Raw genomic sequence first — 15,425 nt, forward strand, 5'->3', positions numbered from 1 at the left:
ATAGCAAACTTCACAGACATTACAATCCAGATACATTCTCTTCAAAACAATGTATTTTTAAAGTATGTCTCAGGCCACAACACCCAGAACAACTACATTACTTCTAATTATTAAAATTAGTTCTAATTAAATAGAAGCCTCAACTGAGATGCTCAGGAACAACATAGATGTGACTACAATATAATTATTTTTACTAGAGTCTCAAATAGAAACACGCTTAAGAGATACGGGCTTTTCGTACGGGCTTTTCCCAAGTACCAAACCCAGACTACCTACGTCTGGCCCAGAGAGGCAGCTTTGAACTCCAGCCTGTTAGGATAAAAGTACCCTGGGTAGGAAGGGGTAGTGGACGCAGTCAGAAATAGTTTAGGTTGGCGATTCAGGACAGGAAGCCTGGCCACTACTACGGGAAGTGCTTCGACATCCGAGCAGGATCAGTCTTGAATCCTAACTGTGTGGCACAAACCACAGGGCAAATTAAAACTTTGGAGCTAAAAGTGTGATTCAGACCTCTGGCACAAAGAGCTAGAACACAAGAATAGAAACTAGGCAAGCTGCTGCTGGTATCGGCTCAGAGCATGGGGAGTAAATATCAGGTACTGTAGTTTTTCAGTTCAGGAAAGTCCCATCCTGACCAGAAGGGTCAAAAATAGCAGCTCCCATGAGGTTAGAGGACAACTGTGCTGGAAGCCTTGCCACCCAGAGCTCTAGAAAATCTATTTCACATTGTGCATTGATGTGGAGTAAATAAAATTGACAAGGACGTACAAACCAGAAAGTTTCCTGGACCACAATAGTCCATTTTTGCTACATGCAAGGGATTATTATGCTTTTACAATTGGAGAGAATGAAGAGGAATAGCAAAGGTCACGTTGGAGTTTCGTTTCTATTGAACTGAGATTTCTTCTATTTTAATATTTTGCTATCAGCAATTATGATTTAATATTTTTATTACATCAAACCCCATAAATTTATTATATTAATATTCATAGTCACTCAATATAAAATACAAGCTTTCAAAACCATGACTTCCAAGAATGCTTCTGGCTTCCAGCATTTGACAGAGAACCTAACCCTTCGACTGCCACAAATCCCTGCAGACGAACGTGAATTTGCATAATTAACACAAACGCAGAGAATGCTCTATTTACTATGATGCATAACTGGGAAACCGAAACAAAATTAAAAAAAACACAACAAAACAGAGAAAGTGTAATATTTAAATAAACTTTTAGAGTTTTCAGTGAACTTTTATACGGTTCATCATGACTTCATGTTGTGCTGGACAGAAAAACCTTCATCGACTACTGCTGGAAAAGAATCAGCTCACTCAAGGAGAGCAAGCGCACACGAGTTCTCTGTCTGGTACAATAATGGACAAACTGACGTCATTATTAAAAGACAAATAATGCTGACTACATAGCAACCTGGCACCTGTTTCAGAAGGCAGATGGGACGTCTGGTCCAGCAAACGAGCGAGACTAGCCAATTTTGGTGGGAATTAAAACAAGATGCAGGTAGTTCAGACAAGGGTTTGGGGTTATTTTGTTTTTCAGAGATCTTGCTCCAAATATTGCAATTATGAAGTCTGAAAAGTAATTCTCAGGAAGCCCAAACGAAGATAGAAAAAATGCTTTAGTTTTATAAGTAAACAGTAACATGTTCTCTAGCACATAGCTGGCCTATTGATTTCAGGCTTTTATGTCAAACAAGAACACAGACAAATATGTAAAACATTAACTAATAGCAAGAGGTTGAAACAGTTTATATCCAAACTCAGGGTAAAATGGTTTCAAAATCACTTAAAATGTATGTATATATAAACAATTTTTTTTTTACTTTTTATTAAAATATTCTTAAATATATTTTTATACACAAAATATTTTTTATTTATATATACAAAGTATTCTTTGGAAATACGTTTTTAAATCTTTAGTAAAAACCTTGAAACTTCTGAAATATTCATGATGACAGCCTTAAAAAATACTTTTCCCCCCTAGTGACTTATATCCATTATCTCCATTGACTTCATATCCAACATTCAACTTTATATATATAAAGTATGCACTCCAGATTCTCACAGTAAGAGTGCTACACAACAGCACCAGTGACAAGATGGAGAATCCTTTGTGCTTCTGATTTAAAAAAAAAGTGGTTAAGTACTGAAAAAAATATGCCCATCTAAGTCATATACTGCCTGCTCAGTTTTGTGTTAAATGATGATTTTTGACATAACTCATACTTTAAAAGCAAGTACTAGTAGTATCTAACATAAAAGGTATTTATGCCACCTGCTTATAGGCATAGAATACATAAACTGTTTTAAGTTCTTTATGGTATTTTTAGGGACAAATAACAGATTTATAATTCCTAACCTCACAAATCTGAACACTTTTGAATTTATAATTTTATCCACCATTTCACAATGATTAATTTAGAGTTTTAGTTTTAAAAAGGGAACATATAGCATTTTAATGCTGAAGAAACTGATTGCATGTAGTTGTTCAATCAAATCAAAATCAGAGGCAAAGACTCATGACTGAAGCAATAGACCTCAAATGTTTGGGAGAATATCTAAAAAATTGCATAGATTAATATATTACCTGCTATTATTCTGAAGTGACGAAGTCTGTATAAACAATGTACTTTTGTTGTGCAATTACTTGTGCAATATTGCAACAGCTAAGATAATCTTGTGCTATTTGCTCAGTAGAAAATTTCCATTTGAGGATTCATGAGTTTCTTCATCATTGTCAAGCAACTGGAGTCAGGAATTTCTACAGATCTTCTGTGTTCCAGAACTCTCATGACAGATGACAGAGTAAAAAGAAAGCTACACAGCTTTTTTCCCCCCAGTTCTGCCCAAATCATCTTGCCTCATTCCTGTATGTGAAAAGTATCTTCCGTTGCTCAATCACCTTCTGTCCCCTTCATTCTGCAAATGGAATACACATTGCCAAGAAGAAAAAAGTTCCATATCAAACAGGTTAAAATATTATGATCATTCAAAATCTCAGCTAACACTGTAAATAGTGAAATAAAAGCAAAATATTTAAATTTTATCTTTTTTAAAAAGGCAGCTTTTCATGACCACTGCACAATGTGATGAGTTTTCAACATATGAACGTCTCATAAAGATAAACATTGTATGTCAGATTCTACTACCCAGTCTCCCAGAGTTCGCTACTGCAATTTCAGAAATTTCTTTTAAAGCAAAATTGACACAAGCACGTGCATGTGCAAAAAGTCATAGAAGAAGCTATTTTAAGGAAATAAAATTGACTGGTTCATTCAAAAGCAAAATTCCCTCCCATTGTTGAACCAAAGGACCTAGGCTTAAACCCTTGACTAAAACAGTTTAGGTTGTTTCATTCTTCCAAATGCAAATTTTATGTTGCTTAAAAACACTTTCCCTAAAATTTTCTTAAATGTTTAACATCTTCCTCATCTATACAACCCTTGCTAATAAGTTTAATTTTACAGAACTCCCACTTATATACAAAACAGTAGTTAGTGAAGGAAACTAATAATTATTTAATCACTATATTAGGCTCTTGACTGATTGCCTTCTCATGGCATTCAGGCAAGTGTACAAATATAAAAATACTGCTTTATTTTTCAGGACGATACTGAAGTGCATCTTCTTATTATTCATTGTGCAAAACAATATGATTTTCTGTGCCACATAAGGCAAACCAAAATCTATGTTACTCTGTGCCACAGTTCAGAAGATGCAAATCAGCTGCCTGTGCAAAAGGAAAGGAACAAGAAACTGGGGGGCAAACCCCAGGAGTTATAAGACAAAGATATTCTTTCAGCTTTATGTTCTCACATTTCTCTAGGTCCTCAGAGCAACCTGATTGAGTTGGACTAGACAACCCCTCTCGGTCCCTTCCAACATGTATTATTCTATGATCTGCAGTCATAGCGATAAGGAAGAATGACTGTATTTAAATATTTCTTTTAGAGATGCTTCTGGGCTCATTTCCAATCTGAAACTTCCGCTACCTTTGGGAATGTCATACCCACACCTTGTTAGGCATGAATTGATGTTTGCCCTAAACCCATTTTTTTCCACTTCCATTGCAACACACTGGAAATAAATGAAAAGCAAAATTTGTACTCAAATTAATTTTATTAGCTCAAAACAGTTTACACTCTATAACGAGATCTGTGATACACAATAAAATCCATACGCCAGGAATCCTTTGTGTGTAGTACAAACTGAAGGGTACCGTTCTACCAGTGCATCACATGTTTTCAAAATAAAAATCTAGTGACAAGTGATGCAAACATGAAACAGGAATACTAAACAGCATGCAATGCTTTAAAAGTTTACAAAGTCTACATTACTTTACAAAAAATTCACAAACTACACCAAGGCATCCAAAATTTATTTTTAATCTTGCAAGTGTAAACAACAGTTTAAACATTTTAGAACCATTTCAAATGCTGGTCACACTTTGGATACTTTCCTGTCTTTCAGAGCCAGATCCTACAGTATCAGTTCCAGACCGGTTTACTGTCTGCAGTCTACTTCGGTCTCCTCTTGCTCCATCATTTGGAATTGCCATTTCATTTGCTGTAGGAATGTATTTCTTTGAGGAACAACTTTTGCTTTTATCACCAGAAGCACCACTGGATATTCTGCTACCATTACTTTTAATATGTACACTAGAATCGGAAAATGAATGCGGACTGGTAACCACTTGCCTTGCTGAGTGATGTCCTTTTGCGTGTTCATTTTGTTTGACTCTCCTCTCAGAGAACGCTGGAGTACTATTTCGAGGCTTATCCTCTTTATTTTGGTTAATTGTTTGAACTTCATTTTCCTTCCAGGAGCCTGGCTGGTACTGTTGCCCTGCAGTCTGAAGTTCTTGTGTTTCTCTAAGAGCAGAGAAGGCATTACTCACAGCCATCTGGGATTGAAATGTGCCAGGAAGAGAAACTTGGATGTCCCCAGCTTTGTTCTGAAATAAGAGAATGAAGATACTGATGCAACTAGAGAAAAAAATCCAGTATTGCCAACTGCCAAATACTGAAATCTGCATAGCAAAATAAAGTCTTTACATAATATAGAAAAGATTCAGAGACAATAGCAATCACACAAGCTTTACTACCTTTCAAAGCAAGCAGGTTTCAGAAGATTGCTAGGGTGATAATGACACAGAGCAGGCATATTACAGTTTCACATCTAGCTTCAACGTTATACTACAGACATGTGTCAGTTATACTGAAGCAGCCAAAGCCTAATCTTGTCTATCATTCTGAAATACCTGCAATTCATTACGTTTGCTCACAGTGCACAGTAGTGTGATCCTCATAGTCTATCCCACAATACCTAGCTGCTACAAGAATTGAAATTAACCAATACTAGGAGATAAGTATGAGAGTAGTTTAAGTATTAGTTGAAGCTTTTTGTAAGCATCCTTTGCCATGTATACTTAAAAAACACTGTAAGCTTAGGCTTCTAAATGTAGGTGAATTAGAAAAACAATGATTCAAACAAACTGCATGAACAAGTTAATGTGCCAGTGCAGAAGAAAACCATAACAAATGTCAAAGAACCTATAACGAGAATTACTCTATTACTCTGAATAATTTTAGCAGATTCAAACTGCAAAACTGGAAATTGCTTTGCACACCATTAGAAAAAACCCAACACTTTTCACCATTATGTTTTAGAAGCTCCTGGTGTTCTTGAGGAATTTGGAACACTTAATAAGGAAGACATTGGGTATAAAAAACATACTGGAATGCAGAACGATTCTTAGCGTGACATTTTCATCCAACTTGGACAATGTGGTACGCTGCCAGTATCTTAATGTTTAATTGCTTTAAAAACGTAAGCCTGGTCTTTTTTTTTTTTTTTTTTTTAAGGGAACTTTAGTACCTCCCTTGAAAAATCCAGAAGGCTTTCTATTTATTGACTTCAGAGTAGAAACTAAAACCTTATGTTGTTAATATTGCAAATTTGTAGTTCCCTGAAATTCATGGCATGGCCCATGTAGAAATCTAACAGGACTGGACACATACACTACAATCACTTAAGAAAATTCTTGCTTTTCAATAGGCAAATTGTACTACCCTCTATTACCAGACTAAGTTTTTTAAAACCACTGTACATCATTATCAAATGTTTCTAAAACACCTAGTCATGGTATTTTCCATTTCTAATGGATGCATACCACTGTTGGAACTTCATATTTCAGAATAAGAAACAACATAATTACCACCAACACCTTCTTTCGAACATTACAAAATACTATGGTTTCTGTTTCAAATGGTAATCACTTAAAAAGCTTACATTAATCATTGAATGACGATGATCTGTATAGATACAGCTACAGCAAAACATGGATCATTCAGTAATTCAGTCAGAGGGGGATAACGGCCAAAAAGTACATTAAATAGCGTCAAATACATTGCCACTAGCATTCCCTCTATAGACTTACTTTGCTATTCTGGGTATGTTCTTGTCTTTCTTCTTCAAAAGACTTCTCCTTTAGCATGTTAGCAGGCTTACTGAGAGTAGAATTCATTTGTGGATGCCCCAAAAGACCAAAATCTGACTGGTCTATCCCAGCTAATACAGCAAGTTGTCCAAGTCTGTAAAATAAAGTTTATTAGAAAATGACACAATTCTTACCCTGTGAAAGGTCTAAACATTCAAAACCAGAAGAAGAAACAGAATCTGTTTGAAGTTTTGAAGATAGTTTTCCCATTATTTTCTGAGAAGCCCAAAATAGCTTAATAAAGATGAAAACAAGTAGCTAAAGCTATTTTCCTATCTTTGCACAAATTAGCCTGCCAGTTCAAAACTGTCACTCTTCACCCAGTGTTATGAGGCTAAGAATGAAGTCCTCCAGTGAGCATTGATCTCAGAGCAGGATGCTGGCAAGCAGATTCCCCATCAGGCAGAACAAAGATTAAAACTCTGTCATTCAAGCACAAGATTGCTGCACATCTCCCAAACTAGCATAATCTCTAACAGCCAAATCCAATTACATGCTTCACAAACACAGTCATGTTGTTTCACCTGCCAGCTTACAAGCTGGCCAAACCTACCACTTGGGTGTTTTAAGCCTCAATAAGAAGTGAGAAGTTGCAGCCATCAATTCATAGCACAGCGTTAAACAGAAGCTTATTGAGAACAGCCGTTTTTGTGACTGGGATTCTCTAACTTTCAGAGCAGCTCCCTATTATCACAAATAGATGTAGAACCCATCTGAAAAATTTATTTTTTATGTAGTGAGAGAGCATTTTTTCCTTACTCCGAAGTCTGAGATTCATTCTTAAAGTAATGGCAACTCTACCAATTGATTGGCACAAAATTAGAACATGGCCTCAGGGTGAACTTTACATTAAGTTACATTATTACAATTTGGAGGTGGATGGAAGCAGGAGGCAGGGAGGGCAAGTAAAATCTTCTGTAGTCTTCTCTGAACATGCAGAGCAGACTACAATACATCTTTGCATCATTCCTTCATTCTCCTGGAGCAGACTGCCATGCCTGGCTACATAAGCTTTACAAAATAGGTTTGAGAACTCAAGCTGAAATTCTTTGACAAATGGGAAGGATGAACTGTCCTCTGAAAAACTGCCTGGTACAGCGGTAGAGCCTTAAGACAAACTTTAAAAAATACTTTCTGAAATATTTCAAGTAATAACAAATAATCCAGAATTTAAGTACTGAGGCCAGATTCATCCATCTAGATTTCTGTATTTCAATTAGTAAAAGGGGGTCCAAGGCAACAGGACACTTTCTGAAGCCAGTTCAACTGCATTTTGAGCCTTTTGCATTATGGGAATGCTAAGAGCCACAGGTGATCCAATAAAGACTTGGAAACATGCTTTAATAGAAGCTTTCTTCTCTTTTGGAATGGGCTTCTTGAAAGCCTTTCCCAAGGACAGATTCAGCTGGACAGTGCTTGGATCATGTTTTTCCCACTGAGAAAAGATTAAGCACTAGGTACATACAGTTCATTTTTCTTCTTTTGCTCTTTGCAGGTACAGTCCTAGAGATCTGGGGGAAGGAGGCAGCATACTTCATTGGGAAGATAATTTTGGAAAGAAATCTCAGCAGAAAAGGTAAGACTTAAGTAAAGTGACAACCTACCCAGCATCTTTAAGGAGATCTAAAAAAGCATGAAACTTTTGGAAAGAGTTCTCAATGCTGCCTAGAACACCTTCATCTTCCAAAATCATGTTGGTTACTGAGTGTGCATGAAGAGCCTCAGACAGGGAGATATTTAGATTCCTTAATCTTGCATTTTCAATTTCCAGCTGGGGGGGGCGGGGGGGAGAGAGAGAGAAAAAAGGTAAAATAATTTCTATCATTGCCAGTTAAAAAAAAAAAAAACAAACAAAAAAACCAAAACCAACCAAACAAACCCAAAAAAAACCAAACCCCACTTTTGCAAGCCTATAGAGCGGTCTCGCAAAGAGAAGTACCCAAAACAACTGACATAGAGTTTCCTGTACCAGAAATATTGAGGGCACTGTTACACTGAGCCCTGTGCGGGTTTGTTTATCCAGAGCTGCAATCCTACGCTACCATAGTGAAACTGCTGCAGGCACACAAAACTGCTGGCACAGCACTGTCTTCAGTATGCACAGAATGTTGTGGAGCAAGTGCAAGCAAAAAAATTAGCTTTCATATCATGTTATTTTGCATGTATTATATGACACATTAACACCAAAGAATTTATTCTACTAATAAAAACCTTAATGAAGGCCCATGCTCTCCTTATATTCACCCCTCTGTATCAGAGGGAATGCATACTACTGTATCTCTCCCCTGCACTGTGCATCCCAAAATTGAAAGTTTAAGATGATCTGATTTTTCTTCACATTGAACATTAATCAAATCAATGACAAACTGAAAGTTGAATGATAATTGTAGGATATACAGGGTTTTGTGTTTGAGGGAAACATTAACTCGGACACTCATTTAAGATTACAGCTATGCAATCACTGCTACCACAGGCTTTCCTTCTTTCATCTTTTACGAGAGAAGGACAAAAAATTATAGATCTGTGTAGCACACCATAGCTGTTAAACTAACATCAAAATAAACAATTTTAGAGATTACTGCTACTTATTTTATCCTTCTCGTGAGACAAGGTGCTAGGTCCAAGCAATCTAGCATGACAGAGAAAGATTTGTTGCAGTGGGTATTTAGCTTAAAAAGTATTTTAAGTATTCAAACAACAGATACCCAGCAGAGCCCACTGGTGCACCTCACATTGCAGGAGGATGGGAATGGCCGCACTGGAGGACTACAATGAACTTTGTAGAGTCCTTTGTGGATATCTGCTCCGTGTACCGTGGGGTACCACTTGTTGCTCAAGTTCCAAAAGGTACCACCACTTCCATTCCACTCCAGATCACATTGAAGAACAAAATCCATTCATTTACATTATCTAACACTCAACTCTATTACAATAAATTCTGCTTATTGATGCAAAAGGATCCTTTTAGGTCAGCAACAATGGATGGAGGGGAAATAGATCTCACAATTTAACTGTGACAAGTTGTTAGCTCAGTTCTGTCATACTGCAAAACTGCTTTGCAACAACTGACGGCTATGGCCAACATGCTACGCAGAAAACCATCTGACATTTTTATTGCCTTCAGAAACAAAACTTGAAAATCGAAGGGACAGAATAAGCCAAATTAAACAACATTTGCAACAAACAGCTTTTCAGCACAAGTCATGATAAAGAAGGTGGAAAACCTCAAAGAACTATCCATCTTCTGCAAATGGCAAACAGATTTAATCACTTTCTCAAGAAAAACCAAACATCTGGATGCCCCAGATCATAAGTAATACACCAAATGAATGAAACACATTGAAAGAGTAGCTTGACCTGAAGTTCAAGGCTCTGGAATAGGATCAGGAGAACAAACACACATTACTAAATGCAGATTTCATCACTGCCCTCAGGCTAGTAAATGATCAAATGACTTTGAACTGAAACTCTGGAAGCTACCACATTAGAGGTCATCATTGATAATTACTCCTAATTAAACAAGTGGATAGTTTGACTGGTGCCTCCTTTAAAAGTAAAGACGTTTAACAATTAAGTGTCATTACCTCCATTATCCGTTCCTCAGCCTTTACTCTGGCTCTTTGTTCTTCCTTTAATTTTTCTGTGCATTCTTCTAGCTCCAACTATCAAAACACAGATAAACTATCTGAAATTTATCTCAAAATGTCAGATCAACATGCAATATTATACAAAAACTCAACATGTCCAATTAACAACTCACGCACGGCATTCCAAGCAATAACATATCTTCTACAAAAATACATGACAGAGGTCTACCAGTACATAACTCTAGGATGCAAAAAATTAACACAGGAAAGTGAAAATAAGTGTGATTCACTTAACAGATTTGCAGTATAGCAATAGATAACACAAGATTATAGTACAAGTCTCTTGGGGTTATGACATTACCATCAGGAATATATGTGCTTCTCTACTTCTTCCTTCGCCTTTTCAAACCTCACTTTTAACTAAATATGTCTACCTCATCAAGCGCTCAAATTGGGCTCTAAAAAAAAAAAATCCTTAGTAGCCATACCTAGATTTTCCGAATGTATTCTTCATCCAGGATTTTATTCCTTATTATAGCAGTAGGAATAAAAAATTTTGAACTGTAAGAACTGTACTCTTTCCAATTGGTTTCACTTAGTTCTTCAGCAGAAAAATTAAGTTTTTCACAATCCCAAACTGTTTCAGTCAGTTAAGCAGCTTATTGTTGAATTAACAACAACAAAACCAAACCCAAACATCTAACAAATATAATCTAGTCTTATTCATGACATGCCTACACTTACAGTTTAACTTTTAGTTCTAAGTAGTGAATCTCTCAGTTTCAGTGAACAGTAGTCAGGATGTGATAAGCAATCACCACATTTTCTTGTATCATAGTGGAGCATTATCATCTTTAATTACAGCATCTGAAGTGGAAGAACAAATAGGAATTTTTCTTCTTGCATGCTGTGCTGGTTTTGGCTGGGGTAGAGCGAATTTTCTTCATAGCAGCTAGTATGGAGCTATGTTTTGGATTTGTGCTGGAAACAGTGTTGATAACGCAGGGATGTTTTAGTTACTGCTGAGCAGTGCTTACACAGAGTCGAGGCCTTTTCTGCTTCTCACCCCACCCCACCAGCGAGTAGGCTGGGGGTGCACAAGAAGTTGTGAGGGGACACAGCTGGGACAGCTGACCCCAACTGACCAAAGGGCTATTCCATACCATATGACGTCATGCTCAGCAATATAAAGCTGGGGAAGGAAGAAGGAAGGAGGGGATGTTCAGTGTGATGGCGTTTGTCTTCCCAAGTAACCGTCACATGTGATGGAGCCCTGCTTTCCTGGAGATGGCTGAACACCTGCCTGCCGATGGGAAGCAGTCAATGAATTGTTTTGCTTTGCTTGCATGCACGGGTTTTGCTTTACCTATTAAACTGTCTTTATCTCAACCCACGAGTTTTCTCACTTTTACTCTTCTGATTGTCTCCCCCATCCCAGCGGGGCGGGGAGTGAATGAGTGGCTGAGTGGTCCTTAGTTGCTGGCTGGGGTTAAACCACGACACATGCCTTAGCAGTCTTCTGGTTCCAAAAGTGAAAACTGTTAAAATTATCAAGCTGCTCTATTTTTCAGAGGGTAACCTATATGAATTAACAGTATCAAAGCTTCTTAATTTCTCTATACACCTTGTATACAGGCATATATATGTAACACAGGACACTGCTTTTTGTACACACCTTATCAATCAGTTCTACAGAGGAGCAAAGACCCAAATAGTACTGAAATCCTTTGTTTATTATCAAAAGCTTATTCAAGAGCATACTACTGCACTTCATACAAGCACTCAATTGAGAAGACTGGTGTGCAACAGAATGTATAGTAAAAATAATCCTTCTACAAATGCAAAGAGGTCTTCACAGGTCTTGCAGAATGCGAGGGACTTTTGCATCTGATTCAAAGATGCAGGTTCTAAAATACTCTAGATATAGCCCTCCCAGGACAACCACTCAGAGTGAAGATTATGGGTCTGTCACTACTGTCCAGTGATGTCCACTCCTAACATCCCTAGACTAGCATCAACCAAGCTAATCCTGAAACTAGAAAGCTAGTCATATCTTTATCATTTGAACCCATGAGAAAGACTCTCAGAGGTCAGAAGGTATAGGAAAACCACATTTCAAAGACAGTATTTGGGAAGAGATTTAACAGTATCTAACTGCCATGATGTAACAAAATCGCCTCCAAGCATGGTGTTGGGGGGAAATCTCTAAGGAGAACCCTCAACAAATACCAATTGTGTGGAAATAATAGGAGCTAGAAATCAAACATATTTGTCACCATTAAATTACAAGGACATGTATGCGTTATTCTTTGACGTGCTTTTGAGAAATTCACTAGCTTACACAATCCTCTAGTCTTTGTGTAGAAAAAAAAATTAAAATACATCAGAGAGCTAAATGTAATCCAAACTACAAGACTGACCCTTCTAGTAGTGTAGTCCACAAAGACAGCACCAACAGCCTTTAAGATGAAGTTGAATAGCAAATATCTCTGTAGCCCTCAGAATTACTGTATGCAATATGACTACTCAACACTAGACAAAGGTATAAAACTGAAGTTTAGAAACTAAAAATATAAAAAAACTTTAGTTACTAATTACCCATGTTTTTCTACTTGATTATATTGTTGTCCTTATTTTTAAAAAAAGACTTATAGTGCAATCTCTATGTCTACATAATTCACACAGTATTAATGTGTAGAGCTACCCTGCTAGCTACATTAAGGGTGAAGTTCACCATTTATATCCTTAGTTAAAATTTCAAACTCTGGGAGTTTCCTCAACTACATTCTTCATCAGAAGCGATTCTGACATTTCAGATTCCCTCTAGTGGAAAGTAAGAATATTTATCAGTTTTTATTTTTCATTTCAGAAATTAAGCTTTTTGTTAGCCAAGGGATTTTCTTAAAAAATGAAAACACAACTGATATTGTTTCACTAAGTAGTGCACGTAAAGCTACTTTTTGAGCAGAAGGATGCAGAGAAGTTCTCAAGGACTTGCATACTGAAGTGAAAGTCTGGTCATTTAGTCATGTGAAGGGATGTTTGGAGAGCTTCTTTGGCACAGTGGCAGTTTAAGGAGTTCCCACCTCTTACTGTTTATTCCCTCTCTGCAATCCCATCACTGTTGTAGCACAGCTGGTTGACCCACTTTACTGAAAGGCGGTGCCAAGGCCTGCTACAGCCAAATACACTGGATTACTTTTCAGCTAGATCAGTTCCTCAAGTCAGCTCCCCGCTCAAGCAGCTCTGCAGTAACAGCTGTTTAATGACAATACCTAAGCCCAATTAATGCAGATAAAAAGGGTCCTCCACTTCCCCTCTCACATTATCAGCCATAGACTTCTGCCCCTTACCGTGCTCCAGTTCTGGAACGTACTCAATCACATAAGCCAATGTGAGTGATTCATCTTAATGACTAAAAACTAATCTAGTAAAATACCACAGAATCACAGACCGGTTGAGGTTGGAAGGGACCTCTGGAGGTCATCTGGTCCAACCCCTTGCCCAAGCAGGGCCACCTACAACAAGCTGCCCAGGACTCTGTCTAGATGTTTTTTAGTATCTCCAAGGATGGAGACTTCACAACCTCCCTGCACAACCTGTGCCAGCGCTGTCACCCTCACAGTAAAAGTGTTTCCTGATGTTCACAGGGAACCTCCGGTGTTTCAGTTTGTGCCCATTGCCCCTTGTTCTGTCACTGGGTGCCACTGGAAAGAGCCTGGCTCTGTTCTCTTTGCACCCTCCCTTCAGTTATTTGTATGCATTAATACGATCCCCCCTGAGCCTTTTCTCTAGGCTGAACAGTTGCAGCTCTCTCAGCCTTTCCACATAGGAGAGATGCTCCAGTCCCTTAACCATCCATGTGGCTCTTCGCTGGACTCTCTCCAGCATGCCTATGTCTCTCTTGCACTGGGGAGCCCAGAACTGGACACAGTACTCCAGGTGCGGCCTCAGCAGTGCTGAATACAGGGGAAGGATCATCTCCCTCAGCCTGCCGGTAACATTCCTCCTAATGTAGTCCAGGATGCCATTCACCTTCTTTGCTGCAAGGGCACAATGCTGGCTTATGTTCAACTTGGTGTCCACCATGACCCCCAAGGACCTCTTCTTCAAGGCTGCTTTCCAGATGGTCTGCCCTCAGCATACATGGGTGCATGGGGTTGTTCTTCCCCAGGTGCAGGACTTCTTGCACTTCTCCTTGTTGAACTACATGAGTTTTCTCCACATCAGCCAAGTTGAATCAACTTGCCTTATGATCAGATAAACATGAAAAAAGACACAAGAGAGAAAAAGACTGAAGAAAGATATGGAAAAGCACTAAGGGACGGGGGGAAAACAGACCTCACAATTCAATGGTGACAAGTTATTAGTTTGGTTCTGCCATAATGTGAAACCATGCTTTGCATCAAGGCAACAAAAAGGATGGCTGAGGCACAGAAACCGTTTGAGACTGCTTAAACAGTGCTGTCAGATATGCAACCATGGCCTAAAAAAGTATTTTGGTTTTCAAATTCAGAAAATCAGAAAAACCTGGACCTTTACAAGCACAGGAAATTTAGAACCAATTTTGGGGTAGGTTCCTAAAATTTGTAGTTTTACCTCCAAGAAAGCTCAAATTAATCACAAATTATCCCTTCCTTAGAGTTGCTCTACACGTAATACTACAGGTAACACTGACAACAGAGGTCAGTATGACAACCCTTCCCCAACGCACAAAACAGTCTGCCCCTACAGTGTGTCCTGAAAGTAATATTCCTCCCTCTCCAAACACCAAGAATAAATACATCAAGTCTTTCCTGAAAGCACTGTACTTGCTGCATAGAAGTTTTTGGCACAATACACACGTCACATGGAATTTCATGATTCCAGACACAACGAGAGTGTTGAAGCCACTGCACAGCATGATGTCAACATATTGCACACAAACAGCAATATGAAATCACCTACAAAGAAGAAAGCCACTATACAACTTTAAATCCCAGCAACATGTGAAAACCTTGAAAATCTTCCTGAACAAAAAGTTCTAGAGAGAAAAAGGGTAGGCCTAAAGAAAAAGTATACATCAGCTGAAAAAAAGGGCGGGTAGTAATTTAAGCAGTATTTTTACAGTCCTTTTGCCTTCTACAGTAACTCTAAGCCACCCTAACTCTCCCATTACACATAGATCTGCAACATGTTAAGTTTCAACTTCACTTTGCTTACATAAAGACAGCTATATGGCCTTAATATTTATACATGTGAACAGTTCATTTACCCAGTGTGGTGCTCTATGACAACCACCACCAAAACCAGACTGACTATAGGTCTTATTTTTCGCAGTATT

The 15,425-nt window shown here is 38.1% G+C and overlaps 1 protein-coding gene across 4 annotated transcripts in view; it reads right to left on the minus strand.

The window, feature by feature from the left end:
* Positions 1–1,999: 1,999 nt before the first annotated feature.
* The window catches only part of CEP78 (centrosomal protein 78), a 29,408-nt gene continuing 15,982 nt past the window's right edge, over positions 2,000–15,425 (minus strand). For 3 of the 4 annotated variants that reach the window (XM_087742448.1, XM_087742446.1, XM_087742447.1), the window contains 4 exons: positions 10,100–10,177; positions 8,120–8,286; positions 6,456–6,609; positions 4,138–4,970 (listed from right to left, as the gene is read on the minus strand). In XM_087742448.1, coding sequence (XP_087598574.1) covers positions 4,446–4,970; positions 6,456–6,609; positions 8,120–8,286; positions 10,100–10,177 — 924 coding nt within the window. In that variant the 3' untranslated portion in view covers positions 4,138–4,445. Of the gene's footprint in view, positions 2,936–4,137; positions 4,971–6,455; positions 6,610–8,119; positions 8,287–10,099; positions 10,178–15,425 lie in introns of those variants that run through there. The other variant, XM_087742451.1, reaches the window with a different exon arrangement.

This window comes from Nipponia nippon, unplaced genomic scaffold (genome assembly GCF_047370975.1).
Source record: "Nipponia nippon isolate SJK-2023a ecotype South Korea unplaced genomic scaffold, ASM4737097v1 scaffold_8, whole genome shotgun sequence".
Classification (NCBI taxonomy): domain Eukaryota; kingdom Metazoa; phylum Chordata; class Aves; order Pelecaniformes; family Threskiornithidae; genus Nipponia; species Nipponia nippon.